At 37.7% G+C, this 12,614-nt stretch overlaps 2 protein-coding genes across 3 annotated transcripts; one reads left to right on the top strand and one right to left on the bottom strand.

Moving 5' to 3' along the window:
• The first annotated feature begins 527 nt into the window (after window positions 1-527).
• On the top strand, window positions 528-2,927 carry LOC111872767 (protein SREK1IP1-like). 2 transcript variants are annotated; one of them, XM_033754829.1, is made up of 2 exons: window positions 528-861; window positions 2,298-2,927. In XM_033754829.1, the coding sequence occupies exon 2, from the start codon at window positions 2,321-2,323 to the stop codon at window positions 2,807-2,809; it is 489 nt and encodes a 162-aa protein (XP_033610720.1). In that variant the 5' UTR covers window positions 528-861; window positions 2,298-2,320; the 3' UTR covers window positions 2,810-2,927. The 2 variants fall into 2 exon arrangements, with proteins under 2 accessions (XP_033610720.1, XP_033610721.1); XM_033754830.1 differs by lacking the exon at window positions 528-861 and adding an exon at window positions 871-980.
• An 804-nt stretch (window positions 2,928-3,731) lies between these two features.
• On the bottom strand, window positions 3,732-12,402 carry LOC111872769 (guanine nucleotide-binding protein-like 1). The gene is made up of 4 exons (XM_023866936.2): window positions 11,936-12,402; window positions 6,222-6,369; window positions 5,462-5,602; window positions 3,732-4,426 (listed from the first exon to the last, which is right to left on the bottom strand). The coding sequence occupies exons 1-4, from the start codon at window positions 12,080-12,082 to the stop codon at window positions 4,164-4,166; spliced, it is 699 nt and encodes a 232-aa protein (XP_023722704.1). The 5' UTR covers window positions 12,083-12,402; the 3' UTR covers window positions 3,732-4,163.
• Between the last annotated feature and the right edge of the window lie 212 nt (window positions 12,403-12,614).

Consider the following 12,614-nt stretch of genomic DNA (forward strand, 5'->3'; position numbering starts at 1 on the left):
TTTGTACATTTATTTCTTTTTATTTTTTAATAAATTTAGGAATTTTGTTTAGGAAGTAACAGACACCTTGCACATTTTTTTTCTGGCCTTAAGTAACTAACTTCTTTTTTTACCCTTCTCAGACAAAATGTCCATTATCTCTGCCCCTTGGTCCTCGTACAGTTTACAATCCCAGAAATTATGTTTCTCCGTTTGCAGCCCGTCACCACATTCACGTTCAACCGTGGACGCAATGCTAAATCTGCTTAAGCTTACTTTAAGTCTCGAGCGGCCTTTTCACGTAAGGTTTACTGACACGAAGGCACGACAGCTCGTTTTTATCTCGCGGAACCACGGCAACGAGCCATTCCTGTAGTACCTTTCAAAGTAGCTTTTCATCTGTCCCTATTGGTGTTTCAGCATAAACTGCGAAGCTCCTCTTTGCTTTACTTTTCCCTCAAGGCTTTAAAATCTGCCGCTGGATATGGTATTTACGTCAACCACACATGCCCACTGCCATCTGGTGAGAAAAATATCAACCCAATATGTTTTAATTTCCCACCGGCAAATAAATGGGCTCTCGTAAACTAAGTAATGATGACATAACGGTATAAGAAGAAACTTGCGATGACGTAACATTACTTGACCATGCTGTGCAACAGTAACAGCAACGTTAGTTTCCGAGACTTTGATGTAGTTTATTTTATATTGCAGTGAGTGAATGTATGTGAAGTTCGAGGTTATATGTACCCCATTCGTCCAGAAGGCTCCAAATTTTGACCATTTTACCTCGTGTGTAATAGCTTTTAAATGTCACAAACGTCACAAACCTGCGAATTGATAATTGTGGTCAGTTTTATCGAACTTTGGATACATGGAATGGTATGCAAGTATAGAACATTTACTATTATTCTCTGGAATCTACCATGAGTGGTACACTACCTAGGAAGAAGGTCTAGGTATACAACGTGTGTTCATATGCAAAAACAGCAACCATTGGTGTAAGCATGACATTAATTTTCTCTGATTTCAAACATCAGTGAGAAGGGTTTGAATGAAATTGAATTTCAGTGGAGCAGTGTTCTCTTGATAAATTCTGAAGAATTGTGTATATCAGACAAAATTCAGTAACAGGATTAGTTCCTTATAACATTGCCAGTAAAGTGTAATTCACAATTAATAAATGGTCATGCTTTATTTTAGATTATGGGCAGCTTTTGTGTGCTTTTGTGTAATTGTTTGCCAAATTGGTTTCAGGGTGTAACATTGCAACCAAAGCACTCCGTCTTAACTGTAGGGTAGGATGTGGGTTGTTGATATAACCATGAATCATTTGTTCCCTGTTAGGAATCCTGTTGTCGGAGCTTGCAAAAAGACGTGAAACATGATCTTTACGTAAATAAAACTTGACATGCAGCAAAGATTTGCAGACATAAGAATTAGACATGGATTTGTTGTCGAAGAACACATAATTGATGATCATCAAGTTCTCTTTATTATCCTTGGAGAAAACCTATCACCTTACACCTGGAAAAAGTTAGATCAAGTGTTACAGTGTGTTAACTAACACTCTGGTGGAAAAACTTGAAGGTCCAACACTCCTGTTTGAAAGCTCACCAGTCAGCATAACTTAGAGTTAGCTCCATCTACTTCCTGTATTTACACTCTAATTTCCTGTGGTCCATCTTATTGATGTTCCAAGTGGACATTTCTCAGTGGGAATTCCTACAAAAATACTGATAGGCTAATAATAATGTGTAGAATTGATTTTTTCCTGATTTCTTCAGGAACTTCAGGTGATAGCATTAAATGATGTTACCCTTTTTTTTTGTACTGAGTTAACCAGATTTTCCATTTATTAACATTGTAAATGTGCTTTTGTCTCTTTCAAACAAGTTTTCTTCTTGTATCATTAGTGAGTTCCTCAGACATCCAGTTCTATAGAAAACTTATCTTGAATGTAGCAAAAGATGTGGGGTACTGCAGTAAATTGGCATACTAATTGACAGTATTTCCACCATTTCCTTTGTATTTATGCTTCTCGGCCAATGATATTTTTGCTGTTTGATGAAGCCTCCTCCTGACACATGGGGTAAATTGTACATGACTGTTTCTGTTGATACTCATTCTTCCAGCAGTGTAAGAAAGAGATTTTTGAAATACATGTTATTTAGCATTGTTTTTTTTCTCATCTGTATGCTATACATTTTGGAAAAAAATATATAATTACTACCCAGTATAATTTTTTCAGTTTTCTGTAGAAGTTTAAATTAGTGGTATGTATTTAAAACACCCAGTTATCTTTTTATGTTTTTCAGATTCCATATGCACTTACCTGAAAATGGATTCTGACATTCTGTCCCATCTTGTCCCCCAAGGGAAGGAAACCATTCGTCCAGCCTGTAAGAAATGCGGTTATGCTGGCCATCTGACATTCCAGTGCAGAAATTTCATAAAAGTAGATCCAAACAGAGAGATTGTACTTGATGTAAGCAGCACCAGTAGTGAAAGTGAAGATGAATATTTGACACCACTTACAGAACTGAGAGAGAAGGAATTGAAGAGTAAATTGAAAAAAGCCAAAAAGAAAAGGAAGAGAGCAAAGAGAGAGAAGAAGAAATCTAAATCGTGTGATTGTTCACGGTCTCGGTCTGATGATAGTGAGAACGATGATATGAAAAAACGTAAAAAACATGACGACAGTGACCATGATGATGATAATATTAAAAAACATAAGCACAAGAAAAGAAAGAAACATTCACATCATAAAAAACAGAGGAAGGAAAAAGGGACATCTTCAGAAGTTTCAACTGATACAGACAGTACTTAAGGCCATAGAAATGTATACATGTGAAGTGGTTATTGATATTTTATTACACTTCTAAATTTATCATTTCCTGTAAAAAAAGTTTCATGATAATAAAGTTCTTATATACTATTTCATCAGAGTAAGACTGCTGTACATGCACTATGTAAATTGTAGAATTGCATTGTTCTTGTTCCTAGAAAGATCACTTTAATGGCTCTTCCCTCTGCTTTATGGAGCAGAGTCCTTCTGGAGGACCATTAGACACTTAGCACCAGTGGTTTCTAGGGGTCATCTGGCAAACAAAGCTTATGCCAAACCATGAAATGCCAGATTTGAGAGGCTAAACCTGTACTTTTATAATATACAGTAAAACTTGGTTATAGCAACATCGGTTTCTGCGACACCTTGTCTATTGCGTCAAATATTCAATGGCACGAACTAATTCCTCATAAAGCAACTGTTTCTATACCTTGCTTAGTACGACATGCACAAATGCATCAACCTCGTATGTAAAGTCATTTTCATTCCTGAATTTCTCTGATATGGACATTGAACGTAATTTAGAAAGTGTGTATTGGGCAAGTAACAGGAAACAGATGAAGATAACTGATTACTGTACTCGTATCTAGGTACAGTAAGGCACAACAATTGATGTAATCTACTGTAATTTGGTGAGTAGGCCTACCTTTAATATATAGTATTAGTGCGGTGTGTATTGTCAGTGAAAAGCGCTGTAATATGTCTCTGATATTACACATTTGGGCAATTCCACGTTAATATTACGTTAGTCTGTCTTAACTACGTATTTCACTAAAAAATGCAACATTTTAACTCGGTTTTTGGTAGATTTTTACGTGACTAACATAAGGCTACTGTGGAAGTGCCCATTTCGGTTACGACATTCGTTTATAACGACACTATTTTTAGGTCCCTTTGATGACGTTATAACCAAGTTCTACTGTACTACGCTATGCTATATATACTGCACAATATAACTAGAAATGTGATATGACTATATTCTTCCCATATTTTTATATTCCCAGTTATATTTGTTTGTTGCTTACCCTATCAAAGTAAACAGAACATACTGATTTTGTTTGGCGACCATGTTTTAGATCCCAAGAAACCTTGCATATTTACCAAAAGTCTATTATTAGACCATATTTTAGGATCTTGTATTAATTGATGATAGTGGTTCCCCTATTTCAGAAGTTTTAACAAGGATGAAATAGGCCACTGGACTTACTCCCTAATAATTATCATAAATTTAATTATGTAGTATTGTTATTTATTTCTTGAACAGCCTTCAATTACATAACAAAATGTACATTGCATAATACAGATAACAAAATACTTTTTGTGGCATATCTAATGCTTATTCGTCAGTACCCAGCACTGAAAACTTATTAGAAACATCAAATCCAGAATCTGAATCACTGTCTTCAGGTCCAGAACTGCTGTCTTGTTTAGCTTTTTCATAAGCTTCATTACCATCTGCTTCTGGTACTTTTCTACTATTCTCTTCCTCCTCGCCTTCTGATGGAGTAAAATCACCACCTTCATCACCTGCTGCTTGTTCACTTGTTTTGGCTTGGATCCATTGAACAAGTTGAACATCAGCATGCTTCTCCCAGTAATCTGAAAAAGTAAAAAACTGATGAAAGACTGTTTTCCATTTAATAATTTTCAGCTTTTTTCTGTGGTTTGCCTGACATTAAGAATTATAAAGAGCACAGTTAGTATGCAAACACATTATAGTACAGGCTTTTCTAATCCTTTAATCAGCCTGAGATGGTACATTTGATCTTATGTGGAGAAAGAGAAAAATAATTTTCCAGTAAAATTTATGGCAGAGGCATCCTGTCCACACAAAACTGATGCTTTCAAAGTTCCTGTAGTTTTGTCAGTTTTTCAACATTTTTGCAGAACTTTTACTTTCAACACAATTAAACATGGTCGAAATAATTATTTTTCTTTGTTTTTAAGCACTTACCCACTTGCATGGTTTACAAAATTATCATTAGCCATTCTCTAGCAACGTGCACTTCTTAGCACAATAGGACTGAAGAACTACAACTGTTTGCAGCATACTGGCCTGACTATATGTGAAAATCAGGCAACAAAGGGGAGCTCTTTCATTTAGCTAACACCACAGTAATATGCTTAATGTCAGGAAATGTATGTGTAGTGTATGTAACAATTCTGACACTTCCTGTACTGCCTCTAGACAATATAAATAGTCTTAATTTATGGGACAAGTATGCTGAACATATAATGTGTTTCACTTTTCTCTAGAAGTCTGAAATTCTGCTAAATATTTAAATGAGTTATGCTCAAAGATATAGAAATGTTTGTGGGTCTTCATGTAGAGCCTGTTATTACTGTCCAACATGAACCAAGACTGGAATGTGATGACAAATATTAATAAAATTCCTCATTAAAAATTTCAAGAAAATCCATTCAGCAATTTACCTTATGTATGAGCAGTTGCAGAAATCGATGCATAAAATGCATGTAGCTTTGGTAAAAATTTGGGGAATAATCTTCACTTAATTTTATACTTAATGTTCATCTGTTTTTATTTTCCAGCAGTACAATTAAATATTTCAAAAGCACTATAAAAACCCTTGCATAAGAAAAGGTTCAAACTTTCTATGCAGTTATGAAACTCACCTTTTTTACTAGAATAGCCAGGAGGATGGAGACATAAGCAGATCTTTCCATCTAATGCCATGCGTAACAGGCTATTGGCAGCACGATATGAATCAAGACGAGCTGCTCGAGCTGTATAGAAACCACGCTTCAAAGCCCAGCCTAATTAAACAGTAAGAAACATGTCACCTTTATTCAGTATCCAAGGAAATGCTAATATATATTTAAAATTCTAATTACTTCAGCCTTTTAATGAAACTTGGGGCATGAATGATGACTTTTGAAGTAATTAAACTTGATATAATTCTGTCTTACATGAAGACATCTGATTTGCTAAGTCTCAGCAAAACCTGTTTATTTTAATTATATTCGTACATTAAGTCACAGGTGGAAATGATGAAATGGTACAAATTAACAGATCATAACTACTTATGATATACTAAAAGGAATCCCACAGGATTCAGTGTTTATCTTAGGTACACTGCAGACTTGGTGAATTTTCTGCCATGTCACACAGCTTCTTTATTATCAAACTGGGCATACTTTACATAAAAACCGTTTCAACTATTTAAATATATTTACATCTGTGGAAAGAAATATGAAACTCAGTATGGATAATGAATCAATACATGATGGAGCAGAGACAATTCTTAAGAATGAAACGGAGTAATATTAATATTTATGAAGACTACCTTTTCCTTATTAATATACCTTCATATTTATACCAAGAGTTAAAACTTACAACTAATATAATGCAATAGGCAGTGTAACTGATAGCTACCATCACAGATATCCATGGCAGACCACTGTTCGTCATGTTCAGGATGTTGCAGCTTCAACAAATTAGGCAGGTCTAGTCTTTCAGCCAAATACTGAACTGCAGAAAAGGGTACTCTCAGTTGTGCAATTGGGAAACTTCCCATAAGAATCTGCAACATTTGGATTATTCTCAGATGCTGAACACCTAAACCTTTTGCCAGTGCATAAATTCACCCAGTGTCATAAATAATATCAAGATTAATGGATAATATGGGTAATATGATGGATGGAAAGGAAACAGTAACAAAATAGGCAGCATTTAACATTCTATCCAAGAGGAATTCAATATGGTCCCTGCTCATGCACATGCTTTAACATGTATCTCAGTCATGGAAGAGAACAAATACTATTATTAGACTGATTTCTCTTCATGTCTGCAAGAAGAAGTCATTTTTTCAAGGAGACCGAAGTCACAAGTGTTGTCCAGATAGTCTGCGGGGTGCTCAAGAATTTCTCATGGTCACGATACCAGGACTTTGATACTGACAGCCACATGAGCGAAAGCTGTGCAACACAACTGATGGATGTGCACAAAAATGCAGCCAATTTCATCATGGTTCTGGATGTAAGATTACATTCCAGGAACTTATGGTAATACTATTATTAACAGTTTGGTCCTGTGGGATTACATAATATAATGTGATGCTATAAACATCAGTATACCTTGAACATTACTTGCTTCTTTATGAAGTTCCTTCAAACAAGGAGACTGGGTGAGACTACTTCAGTTTGGGACTTTACAGAACCATAACTTGTTTTCATCCATGGTTATACTGCAGTGCAGGAATGATCATCGTCTATTCCAGGTTGTGGTTAGCAAGCACATAATGGGGCCTCTGCTTCTTACAGGTGATGAGAGACCTAATGTGACGACACTGCACATCTCAAGGATGTCTTTCAGAATGTGTATTGCCATTACTTGAGCCAACTGCTATGCCATCTATTACCTCTTCATGTGCAAGAATGACTGAATAAGTTTCACATACTGGTTCTGATAGCTGGTACTACAGCATGCTCAGCTGGTTTTTAGTGCCTCCAGGTATATAGTCTGATTTTCCTTCTGCCCTCCACCCAGCTAGGCAAGGGCACAGAATCCATTTATGTGGAGGGGTGCCTATAGAGCAGATTCTGTCATCCCCAGTGACAGGGTATGATCATGACAATGATTGTGAAATTTAATGTGGGCCATGTGACTGTTGAATACAGCAAAGCTTGGATGATACATGCTTGCAATCATCCCTTCGCATTACATCTGTTATGATTCCTGTTTTTATCCAATTTATATATGATTTCACAGCATTATATTGACAACTTGACGTTATACCTTATGTCACAGTGATGTGTAGGAACGTTAACTGGTTGAAATACTTGCCATCTGTACAGTTACCAGTGAAATACTTTAATACTCCCTTGTACATTTCTGTACATATCTTTTCAACCCTCATACAAGCATACCCATGTGTACTCTCATTCCCCCGTTCAGGAAGAAAGGGAATGACATCTACCATTAAGTGATTTACATGTAATGTGAACATTATGGATTATGATCAAGATTAACTAACAAAAACATTGAGAATGCAACCATAGGTCTGCAAAGTAACATCTGAAACTGGCATCAAAGCTTAACCCTTTGAGGTCTGTTGAATTCAATCTGACATTTGCAAAAGTTATGTTCTGGTTTAATACAACTCTTTATTAAGTCCATCACAACACAACAATACAGTGTTCAAGGCCAAATTAGCTTTGCTACATGTTTTGGCTATTCATAACCATCATCATGTTTACACACTAGTGAACTGCAATCTGTATTCCCTACAAAACGGACATGAATACATCGTACGATGAGACACCGACCAAACAATTAATGTTAAAACTATACTTCATGGGCCTCCAAACAGTTTATCATATTATGATACATATGTAATGGCAGTCTTGTAGTGCACTCAATTTCATATGTCGCTTCTTATTACATGTTTTGGCAACATAGTGCCATCTTCAGGTTCGTTATTTACGCTAAGCTATTACATTGTTTGCCATCTTGTGTCTTTCATAAAATTATTTAGAAAGTACATTATTCATCAACTATAATAAAGTTTGTATATATTAAAACTTGTTAAGATTATTCATCTATATGTCTAAATTCAACCTCGCGTATAGTATGGTTTGTCCACTATGGGAGTCGTTTCTGTGTGTACTGTGTCTGTGATGTGTCCTTCCTTTTTGGCTGCGAGTGTTGTAGGACACACAACAGGATGCATGAAATGAAAATTAGAAAATTCTGCTTCAATGTTGGGCTGAGTCTGACAATCCCTACAATATCAAAATGCTTTGAAGAATTAACTAAAATTTAACCTCCTGGTCTGTCATTTATTCAAATAAATGAGCCTTAAATGTAAGTCAGTGTAACACATTAGGAAAATCAAGTTTGAAATGTATCCAAATAAAATAAATGTAATATGGTGAGGAGTTGTCAAAATGTCACAGTGATGGTTCATAATAAATCATGAAACAATGCATGCATTTTAAAAACTATATCACAAACCATGTCAGAATTTTTAGCCTCTTTTCTTATTTCATAAACACTGATTGTAGGATTTTCGTTAAACTTAGTACGTATATAATGCCACTCAAACCTTTGTAATACCAACATGGCAACAATGCATGCGAGCAATCTTCCACAATATGCGGGAGTTACACATGTGAAATTGTGCATGGAAAGAAACATACCTACAAATTCTGCATGAATTAATTTTCTAAATGTTAACTGTTACAAGGGTGAGTCAAATGAAAACCTTAAATTTGTAATAAAAAATCGAAATTTCGGGCCATTATCCTGTAAGTTGGTAAGCGTGCTACAAACAGGGTGCAGAATCGCCTGTAGGTTGCAGCATAGTGCAGATACAAGAACACCGTCACAGCACCAGTATAAGATGGCTGCCCCACTTGAGACTTGCACCAGGGAAGAACAGCGTTCTGTTATTCGGTTTTTGTGTAGTGAAGGTGTGAAACCTATTGAAATTTATCAAAGAATAAAGTTTCAGTATGGTGATGCATGTTTGTCACAGCAGCATGTGTACGAATGGAGTACAAAGTTTGCAAATGGTGTGACTTAAGTGGAAGATGCTCCTCGTCCGGGTCAGGCACACTGAGTTGTGACTCCAGAGAACACTGCAGCAGTTGAAGCCATAGTGAGGGAAAACCGCTGAGTGACACTGAATGAAACTGCAGCAAGTTTAAACATTAGTCATGGTTCAGCACAACACATTGTGCACGATGTACTCCAGTTTCATAAAGTGTCTGCAAGATGGGTGCCACAGCAGCTGACTCCTGAATTGAAAGACCAACGTACTGATGCTTGTGAAGAACTTCTGCGGCACTCTGAACGAGAAGGTGATGACTTCCTTGCAAGAATCGTTACTGGGGATGAAACCTGGGTTCACTTCCGCCAACCGGAAACGAAGAGAGTGAGCAAGGAATGGCGCCATTCCTCATCTCCAAAACCGAAGAAGTTTCGAACACAACCATCAACAGGGAAGGTTATGCTGACTCTCTTTTGGGACGAAAAAGGCATCATCTTGGAGCACTACACGCCTAGAGGGACCACTGTCACCAGTTCATCATACTCAGATCTCCTAAAAAATCATCTTCGGCCTGCAATCAAATCAAAGCGACATGGATTTCTGTCCACAGGTATCCTTTTGCAACATGACAATGCTAGGCCCCATACTGCCCATACAACAGTTGCAACAATCAATGACCTGCATTTTGAGGGTCTTCCTCATCCGGCATACTCATCAGACCTTGCCCCAAGCGATTTCCATATGTTTGGACCACTCAAAGAAGCAATGGGAGGAAAGACGTTCTGTTCTGAAGAAGAGGTACGCCACGTGGCGCATGAGTGGTTGCATGGACTACCAAAAGATTTTTTTTCTAAAGGAATTCATGCACTTTGTACCACTTGTGCACAATAAATAATACTCAAAAAAATATTTAAGGTTTTCATTTGACTTGCCTACGTATAAACATAATGATGAATCAAAACTCTGTGGATATCAGACAAATTTAATACAGCCGCAATAGCCACACATTTGGGATATGAACAGAAATATGAGGGGCAGCCAAATGAAAATGGGTCAGAAGCCAAAACATATTAAAGAACATTTCTTAACTCAAAAGTAATCTCCAACTCTGTTAATACATTTATCACACTGGGAGATAAGACAGTCAATCCCATCCTTGAAAAAGCTCGTGGGCTGTCTAAGGAACCACATCTTTACCCAGCCATATGTCTTCGTCCAATGCAAACCGATGTCCACGAATGTCTCTCTTCAAGTCTCCAAAAATGTGAAAATCACATGGGGAGAGATCTGGGCTGTAGGGGGGATGTTGAAGCACTTCCCAACCAAATCTCTGTAGTGTATTCCTCACAGAGTTGGCAGTGTGGGGGCGTGCATTAGCATGAAGAAGGATAATGCCGTTAGATAGCATTCCAGGGCATTTTGACTTTATGGCACGTCTCAGTTTCTGCAAAGTTTCTTCATAGCACTGTGCACTGATTGTGGCCCCATGCTTGAGAAATTCGANTGTGACTTATTTCCATAAAAAGACTAATTTCTTCTACAGTGATCTGTCAGTTTGCTTGGATATGAACATCCAACACAGCAATAACATCAGGAGTGATGATACGATGAGCCTGTCCTGGGCAAGCATCATCTTGCAGTGACACACATCCCTTTTGGAATCTCTTATGACACACCAGCATAGGTGAACATGACATGCTGTGTTTGCCATAAGTAACAGACATGCAATGATGAATTTCTCGTCCTCCTACTCCTTCAGCAGTCAAAAAGTGCACTACACTTCGCTGTTCTTCTTTACCCGCCTCTATTACTGATGTTGGACGACCACACATAGTGCTAACCTTGCTTCCAGCACAATAAACAAACGACTACCGTGCAAGGGCACGTTTTCACTGTGCTTTCTCGAGTCCCCACCAGATGTTTGTACTGTAAGCGAATTCAAGTGTTACCAACTTGCACGCCGTGTGAGTTATGCGTGGTGACCCATTTTCATTTGATTGCCCTTTAGTTAGTTATTTAGAGAGGGTGCGTTTCTCCATGCACCGCGACCAGTTTTGATCTATTGTGCTTCCCTCTATGATGTTCTACCAGTCTCTATACCCTACCAATAAATGGTGCATACCATCAGTCCCGCCAAGCAAGCAAGTTCGGCCACTTGCTTAGCGGTGTCTATAATGCTTCCCCCATCTATCAGAGGCCTTAGTGACTATTGTCGGGCAGGAAACATTCTGGAATTTGGCTCAGTGATCCCCTTTGGTGATATGAGGTTCTTTTACGTGCCGTAAAGTTACGACACGGGACACACAGCTTAAAGTCCCTCCCAGAGGACTTGTTCCCTGAATTTTTCCGCCCTTAAAAATTCGATGACCTCCGCCGGGTATTTGAACCTGTGTACCACGAGTCATGAGGTGGGAATGTTACCTCTAGACTACGGAGGCCGCTTTGATTGCCCCTTACAGATCACTGAACTGTACATTTAACTTATTTATTTTTCTTGCTACCATTACCACATTGGCTGAATCATTTCAAGGAAAGCAGGCATCATAAATTCTTACCAAAACTTCTTAAAATAATTTTTAAATGCATACAGCTGTACCTGTAACGTCTTTGGGACTTTGGAAGGAAACACAAGACCTGGACAATCACACAGTCTTACATTAGGAGTTAGGTAGATGGTCTGGAAATGTTTCGTGTGCCCTGGGGTCCTAGACACACTCACAACCTGGAATAAGAAAATGTACATTGTTGTAATCTGGAACACATTAATAACAGAGAAATAAAATCAGTACCACATGTCATAATTAAGAAAGTTTGCAACAGGACAAACTTTCATTACTTACTTCAAAAGTCATGGCAACTATTTTTTTTGGGGCAAAAACGTTACAGTGAAGAAAGTTCAAAATATGCTTATGAAAGGGCATGATTTACCCCTTCGACTGGCTTAGTCAGATCAGGTAGATGTGAAGGGGCATAGGTATACTAGGCAAGAAAAATTGCACATTACAGAATGACTGTTTTTTTTTCATTCTTTAATCCTCAAAAAATTGAACTGTGATTAAGCAATAAAAAATTCAATGTGAGTTTTGCAAAATTAGATGCACAGTTGCCTGGTCAATCCTTGTATGTGTCTCTAACTCCTTCAGAGACCAGCGCCTATCTTCCTCCAGGCACTGGGCGATCACAGCACAAGAAACATCGGCACTTGCTTCTCTTCCACGTTGGAATGCTTCTATCCACCTTGCAACAGTTCTGTATGGTAGAGCACAATCACCCAG

This window comes from Cryptotermes secundus, unplaced genomic scaffold (genome assembly GCF_002891405.2).
Source record: "Cryptotermes secundus unplaced genomic scaffold, Csec_1.0 scaffold4622, whole genome shotgun sequence".
Lineage (NCBI taxonomy): Eukaryota > Metazoa > Arthropoda > Insecta > Blattodea > Kalotermitidae > Cryptotermes > Cryptotermes secundus.